The following is a 23514-nucleotide window of genomic DNA, read 5'->3' on the forward strand; positions in this document are numbered from 1 at the left end:
ACGGGGGGGGCTGGGGGTTCAGCGCGTACATACGGGGGCTGGGGGGGTGTTCGGGGCATACATACGGGGGCAGGGGGGGTACGACACGTACATACGGGGGATGGGGGGGTACGGCGTGTACATACGGGGGCTGGGGGGGGTACGGCGCGTACCGGGCTCCCTATTCCGCTGGCATCGCGGCGTACTTAGCTTTTCCGGCACTTTTTGGGTGCCGTAAAAATATTGCCATCCGGACTGCTGTGGGTACGAATCGTACTTGCTGGTACGTAAAAACAAGCCTACCTCTGTCCGGACATCACGTCCGGATCTCATTCGTATATATTTTTCAGTCGGTCGGTGTTATTTCCGACTCGTAAATGGTGTTTCCGTACGAATCGTACTTGCAAGTTTGTAGGGTTTTTTTCCCGGGTACGAGTCGGACGGAGAAAACGCTCCGACCGACGGTTCGTACCCGGTTTTTCCAGGATCGGAATCGGCACCTAATTGTTATAGTACCTCACCCGCATGCAACATTTGACAAACAGTTATATAACCTACTATAAGGGATCATTTTGGCAGCCTAAAATGTTTGAATCAATAGGTGTAACACACTGAACCATGCTTCTTTATAGCCAACCCTAGAGGGAGATGATGATAGTGATTTTGAATACAACTGTGTTATTGTTACCGAATTGTGCACAAAACCATGACCCGGCATACTGTATGTACCCCTTCCTTAATCACAACATACAATTTTTGTTGATAGGTCTTACTTGAGAGAAAGGCATGGTATTTAAAGAGCTCACTATTCAGTATGTATACTTTTTTTTGTTTAAATCTGGAGATTGCGCAGTAGATGATGGATTATGTGGCAAACATGGAAAATCCATAAATATGCAGAAAATGCTGCAATCGCAAAATCGCGTAATTCCAGTAGCCCTGCATATGGTCTACAAATGCTTAGGAAAGCTTCAAGTACCAGAATCCTATGCAGTGGTCAATCTGATTTCAAATGAAGTTGACAACTGTGAGAGAGAATCAACAGATATTTGTAATCAAATTTATAATTCCATAACTTTACGTTCACTGGTCATAATTTTTTGTGCACTAAACCGGTTATGGTGTGAAGCCAAGGAAAATGACTATAGACCTGACTAGTTCAATGGGAAAAGTTATATCTGATGCTGTACATCTGATCTGTTTATTATAAAAAAAAATTATGAACAAAGGCAGTAGGACAGGCTTGATTATTGTGAAAGCATTTGTTAATGCCAGTAGGCCCATATTGGGAATTGTTATAGTACTTACATGGAAATTCACAGATTACCGTAGTAGGCAAAGGTTTTGGTATTGGCAACGGGCTCAAATAAATTGTTGACATTGAAGAGTTGCACCATGATAATCCATGCTAGGACTTCATAGAGGTTTTTTTTTTCCAGACATTTGTAATTTTTTTTATATATTTGCAATTTTACTGATGGTTGCCTTGTAGTAAATCTTATGCTCAGTACAGTTGGCTTGCTTCTACTTTAGTGATGAGCCAATCACAGAAGCTATAGATCTGATTAGTTCATTGGAAAAAGTTATTTCATATACCATAGGACTGATCTATCGCTCTTGAAAAGTTCTGGCACAGGCAGTAAACCTGCTTTATTTATTATGAATTACACCCGTTAAAACCAACAGGCCTTTTAGGGTGGGTTGGTGTTGCACCCTGTTAAAGCCTCCAGATGTATTTTGTTACATGAAATCTCAGAGATTAGTTTATAGGTAAGACTATGGGGCCTATTAGGATGGCGGAAGGACCACCACCGCAGGGCCGGCAGTGGCAGACCTTCCGCCATCACACAGCGATTTACCCACCGCCCAATTAGGATGGCGTTGGGTACCGCGGCAGTTGCAAAGTCCGTCTGCCACTTCACCGCCAAAGGCAATCTTTCCGATTGCCTGGCGGACAGTGCAGGGTGCCTAAAATGGTGGCGTCAGCCAGCCTTTCCATAGTGGTGAAACCGCCATTGAAAGGCTGGTGGAGGCTGGATGCGGGTCCCCTCTGTGTTGGGGGAGGTGTTGCTGCACTGGAGGGGGGTAACCATGGTACCCCCTGCATTTCCCATGGTGCCTGCACAGTAGTGCAGGGAAATGCACAGCATGTCATTTTGACATTGCGTACGGTGCTGCAGCCAGCAGCACCGTCCGCAATGTTAAATGCCCTGATTGTGCCTGCAAGTATGGCGGGCCCATCTTAATTGCAGTGGTGGGACCGCCGCATGTCTGGCAGGTGGTCCCACACACTGCAACAATGGCGGGCGGACCTCGTAATTAGCCCCTATGTGTTTATTACCATATGGACAAACCTTAGGGGACACAATGTGCACTGTAATAATTATTTTAAGAATCTCTTCAGAACGTCTGACAGGCTTAGTTGTTGGCCAGGATCTTGTAATAAAAAAAAATATACCACTGATATATATACCAGTGGTATATATACCAATTCAGTCATTGACTCTCTTGCCCTCTGAATTACATTTGTTTGACCATATGTGCACAGCCATCTGAAAATGAGGGCATTTCAGTGCCAAGGCTGGTGAGCCAGTCCTTTAGTTTTCCATGTTCTAGTTAAAGGTCCCTTTTCATTTTTTTCCTTCTTCTCTTTTTATTTTCATGATTAAGGCCTGCTACACCTCTGAAGACAGTTCTAACTTGCAGAGTGCTTGCCGCTTACTCCATCTGCAGTGTGCTACAAAATTTACAGCCACTTCACCATGGAAGAATTATGTCCATAAGTTTTCATTGTTTTTAACATTGCAAAATGGGCAACATGTTGGTTCTAAATGTGGCAGTCAGATGCAACTATAAAGCAAAACACTATGTACAGTACCATTGTAAGATGGCCATCTGCTGCTTTGCTTAATTTTGTTATTGCAAGCATATGTCTGCCATTCTTTTTTCAGTTTTTATTCTTCAATTTCTTGCTTATGTTGCTGAGTTTGTGCATGCATTTTAATGTGGTTCTGTAAATGGGTGAATGCAAGGGTGACTCAGTGATGAATAGATGCATGAATGCAAGAATGGCCAACATTTGAACATGCCTCTTTATTCATGAATGGGTTTAGGTACAGAAAAAGTCATCATACCTAAACCCGTTCATGAATAAAGAGGCGTGTTCAACTATAAGCCAGACCTATTGACATTGCCAACCTTCAAGTGGTAGATAGTCAATTTTCCTATTTGCACATCTCATCACACGGTTGTGCACACAAGCTAGAAAAGTGTGCATGCAAATATTCTGTTGCCGCACATGTGGAAGACTGATTAAAGGAACAGGGGTATTGACTGTAGGATAAAGCAAAGAGGACTAACTGCTGCATTCTGAGATTCTGATATTCCCTTGATCTGATTTTAGCTAACATGGTGCAACGACACTGAAAATTCTTGCTTGTAGCTTTGGTGGTTACCATTTATGTCTGTGTTTGGATGGCTGTTAGATGTTTATCCCTCATACTTCAGTCTTTAGTCATTTTTATGTTCTGTTTTCCTAAATCTCTTTTATCAAAAAAATTATATTAAACTATTTTATTCAAATTATGATAAGCCGTTAGAAAAGGTGGCAATTGTGAATGATGCAAATATGTATTTGTGGGCTACTAAACATGTTATTCGTTCTTACAAGACCTGTAACTCGTCAAGGAATCAGCTTGAGTATCTGTTGAAATACGTTACTCCTGTAACTCCTGTAACTATCATGAGCAGTACTAACCAAAGCATGCACAATGTAACTTTAAAATTAGTAGCGATGAAAGGGTGTTCGTAGACAAACTGAATGACAGGGTAAGAATAGATTAAGAGAAAGGGGAAAAGAAAATGGGTGCAGAACGTATTTTTGGAAAAGGCAAGGATACTTTGAAGGAACCACCCCCACGATTGAGCATTGATATTGCTCAGAAAGGATCCCTATGTATAATGAGAAAGCAAGAGGGAAACGAGCGAATGTGAGCATAATTATTCAGTTCAAGGCAGAACCTTTTCCAAAATAAAAAGCAAATGTTAAAGGCATCTATTATGTATGCAGTAAGTCAGCTTATTTCTAGTTACCACATAACTTTTTAGGAAGTTGCTACGCAACCCTAGTCTTCCCTTGGATCTATCACAATAACGATCTAGATTTTCTTCTTGAGCAGTATATTAAGCAAAGTTTCAAGCCGATCCTTAATGATATCTTTGGAGCACTTATACCTCCACTAGGAATTGCATTGAACTATGTTAAGATTAGAAGGCTATCAACCTTAGTACATTGGCTTGCTACAAATATTGTGGGAGCCTTAACGGTCATAAATAAGGAATTGCTTCTCATGAGGGCAATGATTATGTCAAATCGCATTGTGCTGGGTTTACTCCTCACAAAAGAGGGCAGAGTTTGTGGCTTGCTAGTGTAGGTGTAGGAATTATAAAACTTCTTCTAAAGCCTCTTTTGGTTATACTAATTGGCATTGCATGTGTGCTTATTTTCATAAAACTTTGCAAAAGAATGTCATCAAACAGTAAAATAGACTGTGGGTTCCAGGGGCTGTCAGCAATGAGAGGAAGAAAAAGAAAGAGACTTGAAATAAAAGTTGAAGAGATGCAAAGCGATCTCTATGGCACTCTGAAGGATCTGAGAAAATCTAAGAAGAACCCAAAGTTAATGAATGATGTACTGCATTGGTGATGATTTAGAAATCATCAGAGAGTGGATTATGAGAGCTGTTTTTTCCTTTAAATTCATTAGAAACTGAGGTTACTCTAGCATAGCTGTATTTACACTTTCCTCCATTTTGAACCACTGCCATAATAAACCAGGTGATGTTTACTATTGTTGTTTCCTTGTTCTAAATCAAGAATTGCAAGCTTTACACTAATAAAAAGAGAGCTCTCCCAGAGATTTCATCCACACTGTATCTAATCAGGATATGCTAACTGTCCTAGGTTATCAGTGTATGATCAATCTATTTGCATGCTTGAATAAATTGAAAGAATGACTAAATGCAACATAATACTACTGTGAAAATGTATTCAGTAGGAAAAGAAAATCTTCCTTGTTCCTCATTGGTGTAAACTATGAGAACCATACATTTCTGCAGAAATGTATGGAAGCCATTGTCTAAAGTCCTTTAAGAGTATGTGCTTTTCACTGTACCCTGGAACCCCACTATTTCCCACCTTTAGAAGGTGAAACTATGTCAGATTTCATATTGAACTTTACTAATCTTATTTTATTGATAATTTGCATGCCTTGCTACTAAACCTTTATTGGCGTATTTCCTGTATTTTGCCTATTAATGTCTTATATACACCTTCAAAACTTTAACTTGTGTCTGTCATTTTTGTTAGGAATGTTTCAGTCCTGAATATTGAACTTGTTTAAATGTATTAGAGACAAGTCCAATCGGGGAGCAGCAAAGTCTATCTTGGGGCTACACTGCCCATGGTCGTAGGCGATGTCTTGGTATTGACATGATCGTCCTCCGGTCGCAAATTCATTCCGCAATGGAGTACCGACGGAGAGAGCGGGGCTCCCCTTCCTGAGTTTGTGACCAGGTAGAGGTGGGCTTACTTGTCCTACTATATGGACAAGTACCAGTGATACCGATTCTGGACTTGGATCACTGTTTCTGTACTAAGTATACATTTTATATTGTTTTTTCACTTTTTGCAGCAGCGTTGTTATTGGTCCTGAAGAAAGCCAGCACTTACTTGTTAGATGTTAAGTGGCTGAAACATGTCGACCCTCTTTTCTATCCTAGCAGTTTAAATATACACTGCTGAACACTGCGGTTTAAATCTGCCAGCACAGATGAGCAAATAAAGTTTTCTTTTCATCTGCACTAGGAGTTTTAGATTCACACTTTTTCGATTTTTGATTTGCTGCGCTGCACCCACACATCACCATCTTTCGCTCACATTTGGGATTTTAGCATCCATTTTTGAGGCTTGAACATTAAAACATCCCAGAGCTCCCTGCTCTCAGAGAGGGGGTTGTAGCCCTCAGTGGGACTAGGATTTCCCACTGGGAGGAGAAAGACCAAATGATGAAGCATGTCACCTTTGGTGAGTGAGGGCATTCCTCCTAAAAGGGATTTCTTCCTCTATTAGATTTCTATTCAAGAGACACTTCTATTGCTCTTCTCTTTTCCTCTTGTATCTTTTCTTTTGCTGCTTTATTGCATTACTTCTAAGATGTATCAGACCTAAGAAATTCATTTTGTTGATAATATATTGCTTTAGGGGTATTATTTCTTGTAGGTCTCCAAAAATATACATACCCTTGGACCCCCTTCTTTTTAAGTATTTGGTGTGTTCTGGATTGACATGATCATACCACACTTAATTGGCATGTAGTAATTCTACTTTTTTATTTTAGGTAACCTCTGTGCAGTGATTTAATAAACCAGGTGATAACTGCAGTCGCACTTTCTTATTTCAACATAATTTACCAGTCCTGTGACATTAAGACTGATAGCCATCAAGATAGTCCCATGAAGGCTAATCAAATTTGATATGTAAAAAATAAAGTTTCCACCATTAAATTATTTTTGGACCTCCCTTTAAGGTAAAGGGGTTGGGATTGCAAGCCAAAAATTGTAATTTTCCTCAAGCGTTTGCAAAATGAATTCAGAATTGTTAGAGTCGGGGATCTCTGGTTGGCGCAAGGTTGCCCTTGTGTCAAGCAGGAACCCTCTCCTCCACGTCAGGGCGCAGGATAACCCCTTTTGAATGACCCTTGCTCACCCTCTAGGTGCGTGGCGTGAGCAGCCAAGGCAATTCCTCAGGCGTTGTTGGTTAAGCACTTACAATCATACACACAGTAAATACATCAATCCCCCCAGAAACGGACACCAGACTTGGATATATATAAAAATACGCTTCTTTATGTAAAAATAGGTATATATATCTCAGCAGACTTATCACAAGACCAATAACGTTTTCGCTATGCCACCAGGTTGTAAAGGGGGCAAATGTTCGTTGTTCGTAGCTTCAAATGGATAGTTCGTAGTCTCTTTACTTGTAGTTCCAGTACTCACAGAGATCGGTTCCTGCGAACGGGGAAATAAGGCGTTGCGGGCCCCGAGCCCGATACTGGAACTTCTTTCGTGATGTGGAGAGCCGGCACAGGTCGGTGCGACTCTCCGCTTGGGAAGTGTTCTTGGGTCCTCAATCAGCAGGTGTGGGCACGTAGGCAGGCGCGGCCCGCGACCCTTTAGCACGGCGGTGCAGGAGGGTCTCCACAGCGGGGGCGGCGCGGCCTGAGATGTCCGGGGATAGCGAAGCGGGGTCACAGGGCACGGTCAGTGCAGCTGGATGACCCGGCGTAGATCACAGTCGTCGGACGGCTTCCGGCAGGAGGGGTGATAGTGCGGTCAGCGCGCTCCAGTAGCAGGCGGTGACAGGGATGCAGGCGGCCTGACCCGGGGACAGAGAGCGGCTCGGGACGGAGCGGGGCTCTCACGGGTTTGAGGCAGGCGAGCTTCTGAGTGTCACGGCCCTAGGAGGGGCGATGAGGGGCGCAGTCTCTTTTCCAGCGGGATGCACACACGGCTCGAATTGGAGGACGAGCAAGAAGCACTGAGAACCCACTGTTCCTGGGGTTCAGTTCAGGGGGCAAGCTCAGATCAAGCCCTTGGAGAATGTTCAAGCACAAAGTAGCAAAGTCTTTTCAATAGTCTCTTCCTCTCCTTCCTCAGCAAGGCAGGCAGCAGGCCAGCTCCTCCAGCGTCTCCTTCTCCTTCTAGTCGGGCAGAGGTTCTTTGTGGTAAACAGGATTCTGATTTCTTAGGAGCCAGGCTCCTACTTTTATACCATGATTCTTTTGTTCTTTAGCGCCAGGGGGCCTAGGCCTGGCTCAGTCCAGTTCTGGAGCACTTTGTTATGGTGACTCTGCTCTTTCCTTTCAGCAGCAGGGCAGAGACATCAGCCGCCCCACAGGGGGTGGCGCCGGCTTTGTGGTGGCAGAGCACAGGTCTATTCAAGAGTCACGGTGTACTCCTCCCACCCATCCAGGTGTAATCTCTCTACCCACCACCTGGCAGCCAACCTGTCTCTGGGGATTCCCCAACCCTGCTCCTTACTGTTGCCAGGCAGAACACATACACACAGCAGAGGCGGACTGAGATGGTCAGGTCAGTAAATACTAACTTTCTAAAAGTAGTATTTACAAACCCAGGATACTAAAATAGACTTGACTACAGGAAGTATTTTATCATCCTGAGTTCAGGCATACTAAACTTGACACTTCTACCATGCTCTCTGAGTCCACTGGGGTCACAGCGTCGGCGTGATCCCGGCAGCCCATTCTGGCCTATGGAGAGCAGGTAGCCTTCAATAGTGAAGAACGAAAATGGCTGTAATTCACTACTAAGACATGCCACACACATCAGGGCATGTCCTACCTTATGCCTACAATGCACCCTGCCCTTGGGCCTACCGGAGGGGTGGCTAATATGTAGGTAAGGGAAGGTTTAGGGACTGGCAAGTGGGGGCACTTGCGCAGTCAGCGCGACGGTCCGGGACCGCGCACAGGGTCTGCGGTGGTAGACCCTAGACACACTTTACAAGGCCGCTTCCGTGGGTGGCGCAACCAGCGCTGCAAGCCCACCAGCAGCATTGGCATTCACAAGCCCTGGCACCCCTGGTGCACTTTACTGGGGACTGACAGTGAATCCAATAAACCAATCATGAACATCAATTACAGGTACACTTTACTTAGGGAGCACTTGCACTGCGGCACGGATTAGCCGTGGCGCAGTGCCCTGAGCGGACAACACCAGTAAAACAGTCGAGGCACACCATCAAAAAGTGGAAGGGAAACTCACGCCAAGGTGCCAGGTCTAACACGTGTCCCCTCCAGCTGAAATGTGGGGAGAACTACCCTTGCCCAGGGGGTTCCTCGTCACTAAGGCGGAAATACCTGGACAGACCGTCAGCGTTGGCGTGATCTGTACCAGGACGGTGTTCCACCGTAAAGTCCATACCCTGTAGGGAGATGGACCACCTCAACAGCTTCGGGTTTTCACCCCTCATTTGCATCAACCATCTGAGGGGCCTGTGGTCCGTCTGAACCCGGAAGTGAGACCCAAACAAGTAGGGTCTTAGCTTCTTCAGCGCCCAGACCACAGCAAATGCTTCTCGCTCAATTGCACTCCACCTACTTTCCCGTGGAAGTAACCTCCTACTGATGAAGGCTACGGGTTGGTCCCAGCCCTCCTCAGTCATCTGTGAAAGAACAGCCCCTACACCATGCTCTGAAGCGTCTGTCTGTACTAGGAATTCCTTGGAGAAGTCAGGGGCCAAGAGCACGGGCGCCGTGCACATGGCAGTCTTCAGGGTGTCGAAAGCTTTCTGACAGGTGTCAGTCCAAATCACGTTCCTGGGCTGCTTCTTGGAAGTCAGCTCTGTCAAGGGGGCAACGATCGTTCCATAGCCCTTGACAAACCTCCTGTAGTACCCAGTGAGCCCCAGGAAGGCCCTCACTGCGGTCTGCGTCTTGGGGGGTTCCCAAGCCAGGATGGTCTCAATTTTGGGTTACAAGGGTGCCACCTTGCCACTCCCCACTTGGTGTCCCAAGTACACCACGGAACCCTGCCCGATCTGGCACTTGCTTGCCTTGATCGTGAGGCCTGCTCGGCGCAGCGCCATCAACACTTCCCAGAGGTGGCGCAGGTGTTCAGGCCAGGTGGCACTGAACACTGCGATGTCATCCAGGTAGGCGGCACTGAACGCATCCAGCCCAACCAGTACCTGGTTGACCAACCTCTGAAAGGTGGCAGGGGCATTCTTCATCCCAAATGGCATGACTCGGAACTGGAAGTGCCCATCTGGTGTAGAGAATGCGGACTTCTCTTTGGCCCCATCGGTCAAGGCGATCTGCCAGTACCCAGACGTTAAATCAAACGTGCTGAGGAACCGGGCAGCCCCCAGCCGATCAATGAGCTCATCAGCTCTGGGGATGGGGTGCGCGTCAGTCTTCGTGACTGAATTGAGTCCTCTGTAGTCCACACAGAACCGGAGTTCAGGTGTGGCTCCCGGCGCAGCAGCCTTTGGGACCAAGACCACGGGGCTGGACCAAGGACTGCTGGAGGACTCAACCACCCCTAGCGCAAGCATTTTGGAGACCTCCTCCTTAATGCAAGCTCTGACCCTGTCAGTTACCCTGTAAGCCTTGTGCTTTACAGGTAAGCTGTCTCCTGTGTCCACATCATGGACGCACCAATCTGTGACACCAGGAACCAGGGAGAATCGGTCGGAAAACTGTCCCAGCAAGTGGCGGCACTCTTCCTGTTGTTCGGGCGTCAGGGTGGGTGAGAGGTTAACTCCATCCACTGACCCATCTTTCTCAGAGGCCACTAAGAGGTCAGGAAGAGGCTCGGTCTCCTCTTACATTCCATCATCAGTGACCAGCAGCATGCCCACTTCGGTCCTCTCTAAGTGGGGCTTAAGGCGGTTAACATGTAGGACCCTCAAAGGGTTCCTGGGAGTCTGCATGTCCACCAAGTAGGTGATAGGACTTTTGCGCTCCACAACCTCAAATGGACCTGTCCACTTATCCTGAAGTGCACACGGCTCCACTGGGGCCAAGACCCACACCTTTTGTCCAGGTTGAAGCTCTACCAGAGTGGCATTCCGGTCGTACCACCGCTTCATCTCCTCCTGGCTGGCTTCCAGATTTGCCTCAGCAAGTTGCCTGAAACGCCGAGTCTGGTTTCGGAAGGCCAGCATGTAACTATATACATTCTGGGGAGGTTTCCTGGGAGATTGCTCCCAGCCTTCCTTTACCAAACTCAGAGGTCCTCTTACCGGGTGACCATACAGAAGCTCAAAGGGGCTGAACCCTAGAGACTTCTGTGGCACCTCACGGTAAGCGAAGAGCAGGCATGGCAAGAGGACGTCCCACTTACGCCTCATTGGACCGTCCAGGCCCATGATCATGCCTTTGAGGGTTCGGTTGAATCTCTCAACCAACCCATTTCCTTGGGGGTGGTAAGGAGTGGTGAACTTGTAAGTTACCCCACACTCCTTCCACAGGGATTTCATATATGTGGATATGAAATTGGTCCCCCTGTCGCTCACCACCTCTAGAGGGAATCCCACTCGGGAGAAAATTCCCATCAGTGCCCGTCCCACCACGGGGGCCGTCACTGTCCTCAGAGGGATGGCTTCAGGGTACCGGGTGGCATGGTCCACCAAGACCAGGATGAACCTGTTGCCCAGGGCTGTCTTGGGGTCCAGAGGCCCCACAATATCAATACCCACTCGTTGGAATGGCGTACCGACCACAGGGAAAGGTTGCAGAGGAGCCTTGTGCTTCCCTCCGCTCTTACCACTTGCCTGGCAAGTCTGACAGGTTCTGCAGTAGGAATCGGAAGTCTTGTGCATTTGGGGCCAGTAAAAGTGGGTGACAAGCCTGTCATAGGTCTTGTCCATCCCCAAATGTCCTGCTAAAGGCACATCATGAGCCAGCCCCAGTAGGAAGGTTCTGAACTTCTGGGGTACCACCAGCACACGGGCTGACCCAGGTTCAGCAGCCTTAGGCTCGGAATACAGGAGGTCACTCTCCCAGTACACGTAGTGTGTTTTGGCCTGAACACCATTGGCCTGGTCTGCAGCCTGTTGCCGCATACCCACGAGAGAAGGGCATTCTTTCTGCTCCCTGCAGAATTCCTCCCTGGAGGGACCTCCTTCTTGCTGCCAATGGGTCAGCTCAGGCAGATCTCCCAGTTCGGCAATCTGTTCCCCGGTAGGCTCCAGAGTATCCCCCTCAGGGTCTACTTCCTCCTGGGCCGTGGGAACTTCGGGGGCCGGTTTCCCGCGCCTCCTGCGCCTTCTCCCTAAGGCCGGTTCCTGGACCTCTCCCTCAGGCTCCAGGACCCTCTCAACACCCCTACTGGCTGCCATGGACCGGGTGGTCACGCACGCCCAGTCGGGTAGACCCACCATCCTCAGATGCGTGGTCTTCTCCACCTTTTCCCAAGGGGAACTCTCCAGGTCGTTCCCTAGCAGACAGTCTACAGGCATGTCAGTTCTCACAGCGACTTGTAGAGTACCAGAGACCTCCCCCCACTCAAAGGGAACTTGAGCCATTGGACAACGACTCTCTACGTTGTCAGCATTGACAACCCTACAGTAGGCATTGGGTACAATTTGCTCTTGAGACACCAGGTGTTGCCTCACTGAGGTCACGCTGGCTCCTGTATCTCTAAGAGCCTCAACCTTCTTTCCATTGATGGTCACCACTTGCCCATATTTCTTAGTGTTAGAGGGCAGGTAGGTTACAGGGACCATCTCACTGTCTCCTAGCGAGACTAGGGTCATCTGCCCGGGACCCCCACCCTCCTGGACGGCTACCTCCTCCCCAAAGTTAACACTAGCTACTTGCCGGGGTGGAGCACCAGTGGGTGCGGTCTTACCGAACAGGCGACACTTAGGATCAGAGGCAATGTGACCCGGGTCACCACACTTATAACAATTGAAGGGCCCCTTTGGAACAGGTCTACCTGTCGGGGCCCCGTTCTGCTGCGGGGGTGGGGGAGGCTGAGAACCCTTCTGCTGGTTCCCTTGGGAATTACTTTGGGGGCCTTTTTGGAACCCCTTCTGTTTACCCTTGTCCCCCCCACTCTTCTGCTGGGGACCCTGCCCACCTTTGGCGGAGTCTCCCACTTGACCCTTGTGGACCCTGGTGCTGAGCCAGCGGTCCGCCTCCTCAGCAAGCTTCCTCGGGTTGGACAGCTTGCTATCGATCAGGTGCTGGCGTAGCTCAGGAAAACATTGACTGGACAAGTGCTCCCATGCAATTAAATCAAGCAGCCCTTGATAATCATTCGCTTTGCTACCCTTCACCCAACCATCCAGCGCTCTGCAGAAAAAGGTCACATATTCCACATACGTACTCTCAGGGATCTTCTTGGTCTCCCTGAACCTCTGTCTATATAGCTCAGGAGTTAACCCATACCTGGTCATTAAAGCTTCCTTCATATGGGGGTATGAGGTTTGGAGATCTAAGGGTAAATCTAACAGTGTGTCACGCCCTTCAGCAAGGAACCTTCCCCACAACCCCGCTCCCCAGTCTTTCTCAGGGACCCGGTGTGAGGACATGGCCACCTCGTAGGCCCTAAACCACTGCCCTATGTCATCCTTTCTGAAATACTCCTTTACTACATCTTTGGGGATGTACACCTTGGACTCTACCTGCGCTGGTGGAGTGCTGCCACCAGAAGGAGCGGTGTCCAAACTTTTCGCCTTCAGCTCCAACTCCTTCAATCTGATATCATGATCCATTTGGCGTTGTTGTGCCTCCAGGGCCAACTTCTGCTTTTCCATTTCCATTTGTCCTGCCAACTTTGCCATCTCCATTGCATGCGCCCTGTCGGCTGCCCTGTCTGCCAGTTCCTCTGGCGACCGGACTCTGCTGGGCTCCTCAAGGTTGTCGGGTGGAACGATGTCCCCCGCATTCCGTAGGTCTCGTGACTCCTTCCAGGCTCTCAACGCCTTGGTGTACTGGGGCTTCCTCTTGCATCCAGCATGGGGGACTCTGAATTGTACACTGTAGCCTTTCAATTGCTCCATCGTGTAGCCTTCCAGTCTCTCCCAATCCACCTCATCTATTCCAGAAATCACAGAGAGTGCTCTTCCAGCGGAGTGCGAGCCAGGCATGGTTGCAGTAATGGCAGATGTCTCAACAAAGTTCAACAAATGAAAACCTGTGGTTGCGTTATTTGGTCTGCTCTCACTATCTGGTGATTAATAATTCACTGTATGCAAATTACAAGTGCAAATCCGAAATCCCAACCGCTGCCAACAATGTTAGAGTCGGGGATCTCTGGTTGGCGCAAGGTTGCCCTTGTGTCAAGCAGGAACCCTCTCCTCCACGTCAGGGCGCAGGATAACCCCTTTTGAATGACCCTTGCTCACCCTCTAGGTGCGTGGCGTGAGCAGCCAAGGCAATTCCTCAGGCGTTGTTGGTTAAGCACTTACAATCATACACACAGTAAATACATCAATCCCCCCAGAAACGGACACCAGACTTGGATATATATAAAAATACGCTTCTTTATGTAAAAATAGGTATATATATCTCAGCAGACTTATCACAAGACCAATAACGTTTTCGCTATGCCACCAGGTTGTAAAGGGGGCAAATGTTCGTTGTTCGTAGCTTCAAATGGATAGTTCGTAGTCTCTTTACTTGTAGGTCCAGTACTCACAGAGATCGGTTCCTGCGAACGGGGAAATAAGGCGTTGCGGGCCCCGAGCCCGATACTGGAACTTCTTTCGTGATGTGGAGAGCCGGCACAGGTCGGTGCGACTCTCAGCTTGGGAAGTGTTCTTGGGTCCTCAATCAGCAGGTGTGGGCACGTAGGCAGGCGCGGCCCGCGACCCTTTAGCACGGCGGTGCAGGAGGGTCTCCACAGCGGGGGCGGCGCGGCCTGAGATGTCCGGGGATAGCGAAGCGGGGTCACAGGGCACGGTCAGTGCAGCTGGATGACCCGGCGTAGATCACAGTCGTCGGACGGCTTCCGGCAGGAGGGGTGATAGTGCGGTCAGCGCGCTCCAGTAGCAGGCGGTGACAGGGATGCAGGCGGCCTGACCCGGGGACAGAGAGCGGCTCGGGACGGAGCGGGGCTCTCACGGGTTTGAGGCAGGCGAGCTTCTGAGTGTCACGGCCCTAGGAGGGGCGATGAGGGGCGCAGTCTCTTTTCCAGCGGGATGCACACACGGCTCGAATTGGAGGACGAGCAAGAAGCACTGAGAACCCACTGTTCCTGGGGTTCAGTTCAGGGGGCAAGCTCAGATCAAGCCCTTGGAGAATGTTCAAGCACAAAGTAGCAAAGTCTTTTCAATAGTCTCTTCCTCTCCTTCCTCAGCAAGGCAGGCAGCAGGCCAGCTCCTCCAGCGTCTCCTTCTCCTTCTAGTCGGGCAGAGGTTCTTTGTGGTAAACAGGATTCTGATTTCTTAGGAGCCAGGCTCCTACTTTTATACCATGATTCTTTTGTTCTTTAGCGCCAGGGGGCCTAGGCCTGGCTCAGTCCAGTTCTGGAGCACTTTGTTATGGTGACTCTGCTCTTTCCTTTCAGCAGCAGGGCAGAGACATCAGCCGCCCCACAGGGGGTGGCACCGGCTTTGTGGTGGCAGAGCACAGGTCTATTCAAGAGTCACGGTGTACTCCTCCCACCCATCCAGGTGTAATCCCTCTACCCACCACCTGGCAGCCAACCTGTCTCTGGGGATTCCCCAACCCTGCTCCTTACTGTTGCCAGGCAGAACACATACACACAGCAGAGGCGGACTGAGATGGTCAGGTCAGTAAATACTAACTTTCTAAAAGTAGTATTTACAAACCCAGGATACTAAAATAGACTTGACTACAAGAAGTATTTTATCATCCTGAGTTCAGGCATACTAAACTTGACACTTCTACCATGCTCTCTGAGTCCACTGGGGTCACAGCGTCGGCGTGATCCCGGCAGCCCATTCTGGCCTATGGAGAGCAGGTAGCCTTCAATAGTGAAGAACGAAAATGGCTGTAATTCACTACTAAGACATGCCACACACATCAGGGCATGTCCTACCTTATGCCTACAATGCACCCTGCCCTTGGGCCTACCGGAGGGGTGGCTAATATGTAGGTAAGGGAAGGTTTAGGGACTGGCAAGTGGGGGCACTTGCGCAGTCAGCGCGACGGTCCGGGACCGCGCACAGGGTCTGCGGTGGTAGACCCTAGACACACTTTACAAGGCCGCTTCCGTGGGTGGCGCAACCAGCGCTGCAAGCCCACCAGCAGCATTGGCATTCACAAGCCCTGGCACCCCTGGTGCACTTTACTGGGGACTGACAGTGAATCCAATAAACCAATCATGAACATCAATTACAGGTACACTTTACTTAGGGAGCACTTGCACTGCGGCACGGATTAGCCGTGGCGCAGTGCCCTGAGCGGACAACACCAGTAAAACAGTCGAGGCACACCATCAAAAAGTGGAAGGGAAACTCACGCCAAGGTGTCAGGTCTAACAAGAATCAGTAAAAGCAATTCACATGCACAAATTAATGCAATCTACTCATGAATATATACTTTTACTTCGCATGCGTTACATCGCATGCCTTTACAACGCAATCTTTACAGTGAACGCATTGTTACAACGCAAACTATTACATCGCAAGTCATTTCAACGATTGCTGGACTTAAGAATAGTATCATTTACTATTCCTACTCCAGTTTGTGCAACAGCAGGGAAGGTGTTGCATTCTAAATCCAACACCAGGGCGCCCCATACAGCAAGTCGTTGAAACGATTTGAGATGTAATGGTTCGCGTTGTAACAACGTGGTCGTTGAAATGACTGTGTTGTAAAGGCATTAGATGTAAGGATAGCATTGTTATGGCTGTTTCCCTCTACTCATTAGTCAGATTTACTCTAAAATATGAAAGGGGTTTTAGTTCAAAGTTAGGGAATCTCATATAGTGATTTCTAAAATATGTTCGACAAATAACAGATTCATACTCATTGCAAAACGATATGCAAGAAGATGCATAGTTACCACTATCATTCACCTGTTATTTGTTTGTCGACGTCTGTTCTATAACACTGGACGCCCAATTCACAAAGATTTTCCTATGAATAGTTTTGTCCTTATCCTCCATTAAGTGTTAATTACACCTGAATTTCTTGGCCTACTTCAAAAAGCCTTTTCTGTGAGTTATTGTGTCTTACTCTGTGTTTGGATGTAACTTGCGAATTTCCAGGAGTGAGTCCTATTTAGGGGCAGTAACTCACCTTTGCCACTAGGTGAGACTGAGTTGTGGAAGTTTTAAAATAGTGCATAAAATCTTTTACCTTCTCTTCTACTGCTACATTATCAGTGACCTTGCCAACTTCTGCTATATAAGGAAATCAAAAATGCAAACTCTCTCCTGCGGTTACTATGTGACAAATGTATTATGTGATATTAATGTTTGAAAAATACATCTACATGTACTGAGCATTATGAAATAAATATGTTTGTTTTTCTCCTTCTCCAATATAGCTGTGCACCCTACTGTCCAGAGTGCTTGCTGATGAGAAGAACAGAAACCAGTTATGGCAGACATATTATATGAAGAACCCTCAGCCCTGCTCCCCACGGTCTACTCAGGTAGGATCAGTGTTTTTTTTTAACATTTACCTGTGGTTGTGTTCGGGTTGTGACAAACCCCGCTCCGCTCCAACCCCACATGATATATAGTTGTGCTATGAACGGAGCATGCTTAAAGTCAACGTGTTACTTTCTCCTTGGTACTTAGCTTTCCTCTTCCAACACGAGTGTCACAATGCGTCCAGTTCACATTGTGTATAATTGCTTTTTGTACAGAGAAAATAGCACCCTGAGAATGTGTTGCGAGATCTTACACTGTTCTTAAAGCATTTCACAACTGTATATAAATAGGGGTTCCCCTGATACTAGGCAAAGTTCCTAAGCCAGGGATTATAGAACAGCTGAATAAGAAAAAGCTTAGGCAACTATGATTTGTAGAACTATGGGACTCATTAGCATGGCGAGCGCCAACACACCCCACCGGATGGCCTTTTACCCCCCCCACATTAGCATGGCGGGGGTACCACAGCGGACGGAAAGACCGTCCGCCACTTTTCCGCCGGTAGGCAATCGTCCTGATTTCCTACCGGGTGGAAAAGGCCCATAATATGGTGGCGGTGCCTTGTAGGCACCGCCATCCATATTAGTATGTGGCATTTTCAATGCCTTTCCATGGCGGAGACTCTGCCATGGAAAGGCATGTGGTTTTTGTTTCGGGGGCCTGTTGCGGGCCCCCAGGGGGGTGAGGGGGTGGGGAGCTTCCCTTGGGGATATCTATAGTACCCCCAACATTAGCATGGACAAGGTGGTAGGCACCGCGCAGTGCCTGTCACGTTGTGCATGCCAATGCACAACATGCATATATTGCATTGTGGCGGGTGCTGCTTCCAGCACCACCCGCTGCAATGCAATATATGTGGGATGCCACCGCCACCGGGGCGGTGGCATCCTGATTGCCATGGTGGACCCGCCGCACCTCTGGCAGTCAGTCCCGTGTCCCGTTACGTAATGGACCCCTATGTTTATAATGGGGGTGTCAAAATGAAAATGCCTAAACCCAGAAAGGAATTCGAATATTTATTGTATAAAAAGATAGAAAAAACACATAAAAACATACATTTTAATCTAATAATGATAAATAATACAATCAATAAAAATTGAGTTTGGTCATAACGCTACAATGAAAAAACCTTCTCCACATTCATATGGTTTGACACATCCTATATTTTTCTTTGTGTAATATTTCATTATCAACTTAATCCATAAACATGTTGAGGTTTGATTCTCCCAATGAAAACATAATCTTCTATAATACATTGAATGACAATGTGAACCATCTAAATCTATTATATAATATTCTCATTCCTTGTTCAATGAAATGTTGTCTCATGCACTGTAGGCTGTATGAATTAATATTTGTTATCCAACATGGCTTTGCAATCCCATTTCTACATGCGTTTCGACTATTTAGCCTTCGTCAGGAAGCCATGGATAATAGAAAAATCCTATAAAAACAAATTTAACACATGTAAACTACGTGCTTTTTTATGGATTTATTCTAACAGTATCCATTGTATGTCATCTGATGTATGTGATGCCTCTATATAGTGCTTGACTAGAGGTGCTGTTAGTTTTTTTGTTCGCATGGCCGACCGATGTTCCGTCAGCCTAGTGGCCATGGTACGTGAGGTTTCCCCTACATAGCCAAGTTTGCAGGGACACAGAAGTATATGATGTTACTGGTTGATGGAGATGATGGACGGAGCGCTAAAACTTTTCAGACACTCACTCCCAGTCACAGATCTGGGTTGAATCTATCATCGTTCTTTAGCTCACTTCACCACCCCAGTTCAGACACAGCTATATGCAAATCAGTCTTGACCCTGTGCCTCATGGGAACAGTCCAGCCCGAACTGCCAAGCCATGTCTTTCCTGGACCAGAAACAAGCATCTTGGGACCGGTTTTGGGGCTAACACACCTCATCAGCCAGGCTAGCATGAATGCAGTGTCAAAGTGAGCACGGGACCCATATCTTCCCTGGACTGGAAACAAGCTTACTTTGACTGGTTTCGGACTAACAGCCCTCATCAACCCAGATCTGTGACTGAGGGTGTAAGTTGGCAGGGTGTGCCCGGACATGGGTGCCTTGCTCACTTTGCCACTGGATTCAAGCTAGCCTGGCTGATGAAGGGTGTTACCAACAAACTGGTTCCAGGATGCTTGTTTCCGGTTCAGGGAAGACCTGGCTTGGCAGTTCGGGCTGGACTGTTCCCATGAGGCACAGGCTCAAGACTGATTTACATATGGCTGAATCAGAACTGAGGTGGTGAAGTGAGCTAAAGAATGATGATGGTTTCAACCCAGATCTGTGACTGGGGGTGAGTGCCTGAAATGTTTGAGCACTCTGTCCATCATCTCCTTGTGTTTACTATAGTTGCAAGCTTTACACATAGTACAATTGAAATTGCCTGCAGATAATGTATTGCCTTCTATGGTAGTTTGGATAGCAGGCTTTTTTGTATCATACATGATGTGGCAATGTGGTCCTTAAGTTCTTTATTCCTCCTATGTGCAAATAGGGGTTTGGGTATGTGTTGTTCTCTTTCTCTTTCCACATTTAAGATGTGCCAATGGGAATTAATAATTTGACGTATATTCTCATTCATGGTGGAGTGACGGGTGACGAATAGCAGGTTGGAATTTCAGTTCTTAATTCTGGTTATATGGACAGGGAAGTGGTTATTTCCATGGACATAGAGTGTTTCACCATAAATGGGAGATATAAGGTGGCACAATAGAAATATATCTTGGGTGGATCCACACTGCTTGATCTTATGTGATATGAGGTAGCACCGTTGGAATGTGATATTGTTATACCTGTCAGCCCTAGGGTGGTCGTCCCCTACATTTTTTTTGCCCTCTTTGCCTCCCACTGGACCCCAAATTTTTGTTGGACTTAGGACTCTGGGCCCCTTACCACTGCTAAACAGTGCTAAGGGGCAGGTGCTCTCCCTTAAAAGCATGGTGCCACTAGTGTATCAGCCAAAGGCCCTGCTACTGCAGTGAGGCCTACCCTTCATCTGCATGCTGGTAGTCTGCACATACTTGGACTTTTTGCAACTGTAGCCGTTGACAGACAGGTAGGAAAGAAAGGGAACACCCCAGAGCCTCCTGGATTTTTCCAGAGATTTCCAACCCCCTAGATTCTTCCAGAAAGTGCCGCCCCTCCCACTCACCTGACATTAGGGTATAATAGGGAGGGTTCTGGCCACACATCGCTGTTACACTACTGGACCTGGAGGAATCTCTGCTGGGGTAAGGACTGCTGCTGCCAGGAGGATTTCCACTTGTGAGGAGGCTAACTGCTCTCAGGAACTGCTGCCCCTACTTGCTGAGCAGCCCTACTGCCTGCTGATCCTGCCCTGCTAGAGAGAACTGAAAATAACAACCCCAGAGTGTCTCCACAATATTCACAAGAACTGCCTTTGGGACAACAACGTTTTCAAAGACTTGCCCCTGCAACGTTGTGCCTGCGTGCAGCCTCCCTTGCCCTGCGACTTCTCAAGAAACTGCCTCTGCAACACTGGGTGTGGAAAACCATCTATTTAATGTCCCCAGAGTCACCGCTGCCAGCACTGACTGAGCGCAATAACTGAATCACCCCTTTGGTGCTGAGCGTGGTGTCTGCACTTTACTGGCAACCGGACTTAAACGCTGGCCCCGAGTTCACCGCCGTCGGCCCGGGAGCCTCTGGGACACTGTGCTCGTCACTGCCGCGGGCCCGAGTAGAGCAAGCTCATCTAAAGTGCTCCTCAAGTCACCGCCGCAGCCTGGGTGAAAAGTGCACCAGGACCGCTTTTAAATCTCCCCCCCCCGTCCGAAACACCGCTGTGGCCCGGGAGCCTCGGGAGACCTGGGCGCGTCATCACTGATGTCAAGGGAAGCCACACAGGGATTGGCTCCCGCACGGGGTGTTACCCGGCAACGAGGAGCTCGTCCCAAAGCGAGGCCGCGTTGGGATTGAGGAAGGGCTGCCCCGATCGCAACCGTTCAGCGTCGTCGTGAGGCAAGCACCCCTGAAGACCGGAGGAGACCCGAACTGCTGCCGGCCCCGTCCGTCTCCCAGGTAAAGCCCCGTGTGTGCACAGAGCCTCCTGCACCTCTTACTGTCTTGGGTGGGATACGGGAGCTGTGTGGGCGGTAGTGTGAGGCTCGGTAGCGTGGCCAATAGCCGGACTGCTGGGCCTATGTGCAGTGTTTCCCTAAGCAGAGACCGTGTGGAGTTCAGAGGCTGCCTTTATTTAAGAGCGGGCTGCCGGGGACAACTCGGGCATTCCTCCTGGGATTGGGCCCCCCTCCCTCCTCCTTTCCACGGTGATTGTCCCGGCCCGCATCCACATGGGAGAGAGGTGAGGTGCCGGGTCCTTCTAATCCTGACACTCTTGGCCCCAAGTAGATTAAAAACGTATCACCAGCAATACGATCAGAGGGGAAGTGACACGTATTAATAACCCTTTGCACCTACATCATGGAGGAACTGTTTGCTCTTGGGGAACTGTTTGCCTAAATGGTTCAGAGACTGGCATATTTCACTGCGAATGACTGAAGAATTGTTTTGTTGTCCCTAATTTTCCCCAACTAAAAGACAGTAGCAGCCATCCCAGAAGACATTTGACTGACACCCTTTGATTGCAGAGGGTGAATTCTTACCATTTCTTTTTGATCTTGCATGAGTTTTAGATAACGGTACCTTTGTTTTCGTATGAAACTGATGTGGTGTCCCTTTTGTGAGTGTTGTTACTGTGTCACTGTTGGCGGGTGTGTTGCACAAGTACTTTACACAATGCCTCCTGCGTTTAGCCTACCTGCTTTGTGCCAACAGTGGTCCCTACTTGGGCTAGAGTGCATACCCCTGCCAACTAGAGACCCCGGTTCTAACAGATATACAAACTATATCAGAATTGTCATTGAAATATTTTGGATGGTTTTTGGAGCCTTTACCCATATTTTCTTTATTACAGTGTGATTTTTCTATTCTCCATGGGTTCCTGATGAAGGCTAAATAGCTGAAACGCACATAGAGATGGGATTACAAAGCCATGTTGGATAACAAATATTTTCTCATACAGCCTACACTGCATGAGACAACGTTTCATTGAACAAGGATTGAGAATATTATAAAATAGATTTAAATGGTTCACGTTGTCATTCAATGTATTATGGAAGATTATGTTTTCGTTGTGAGAATCAAACCTTAACATGTTCATGCATTAAGTTGATAATGAAATATTACATAAAGAAATATATAACAAAGGATGAGTGAAGCCGTATGAATGTGTAGAAGGTTTTTTCACTATAACATTATGACAAAACACTATTTTTATTGACTGTATTATATATCATTATTAGATTAAAATATATGTATTTATGTATTTTTTCTCTCTTTTGATAAAATAAATATTCTAATTCCTATCTGGGTTTAGGAATTTTCATTTTAACACCGCCATTATAAACATACTTCTACAAATCACAGTTGCCTAAGCTTTTTCTTTAAGCATTTCACACATTTCATTTAGATTCACAATCTGATGGGGCAGGCCCTCATCTCTCATTGTGATTTAGGATGAAACTAATGACTGTGTTGTGAAATACAGTTCACATTGCAATGTAAATTGTTGTTTGGTATACTGCAAATGTGGGTTTTGTAGACGCAACGTTAGCATCATGGCGACCACCAAAGCCTTTAAACGGGGCAGAACTGACTTGTTTTTGGTATGCAAATGAAGGCACTATCATGGGGTTTTAAGCAACTGAAAGAAACTTACTGAAAAAACTGATCAAGGCGTGCAGTGTCAGCTAGTTGGTCTTAGGCAAGGCTGCACATCAGAACTCTTCCTACAGAGGAACTACGGATCAAACTGTCTGCGGTATACTAGATACAATGGTGAGCATCATTGTTTTGCCGGAAGCCATTAAGTGTCAGGCTTGTGACGCCTTTGTACAGAGAGAATGGCCTCTGAATGAAATTGAACACGAATGAGAAAATAAAATCCATAGAGGAAAAAGGTCCAGATTTTGCAATAAAAAGAAGAAACTATGGCCACACAATGTAGGATTGAACAATGTTCTTACTGTGCTATTGCCAATGACACGAATGTTGCGCACATGCGTTGTTGTAGGAAATTGGGCTGTTGGTTCACTGAGGTGTGAGCCCGGGTCAAAGAGCAACCACAATCCCTTTCAGGGTAAGGCACAAGCAAACCCCATACTAACTTGTGCTCAAACCCTTGGAAGCTTAGCACAGAGCAGTCAGGCTTAGCTTAGAGACAATGTGTAAAGTATTAGTGCAACACTTCAGACAGTAAAACACCCCCAAAAAAGGCCCACACCAACTGATAAAAAATAACCTTCTTTAATAAATAAAACAAGACCAAA

At 47.4% G+C, this 23514-nt stretch overlaps 1 protein-coding gene across 1 annotated transcript in view; it reads left to right on the forward strand.

Annotated features, from left to right (window-relative positions):
* Window positions 1-23514, forward strand: part of GALNTL6 (polypeptide N-acetylgalactosaminyltransferase like 6) — a 2683170-nt gene that overhangs the window by 625995 nt on the left and 2033661 nt on the right. Inside the window, exon 3 of the mRNA XM_085641833.1 lies at window positions 17031-17138. Within this exon, the coding sequence (XP_085497959.1) occupies window positions 17031-17138 (108 nt within the window). The remainder of the gene's footprint in view (window positions 1-17030; window positions 17139-23514) is intronic.

Source organism: Triturus cristatus, chromosome 2_2 (genome assembly GCF_964204655.1).
Source record: "Triturus cristatus chromosome 2_2, aTriCri1.1, whole genome shotgun sequence".
NCBI lineage: Eukaryota > Metazoa > Chordata > Amphibia > Caudata > Salamandridae > Triturus > Triturus cristatus.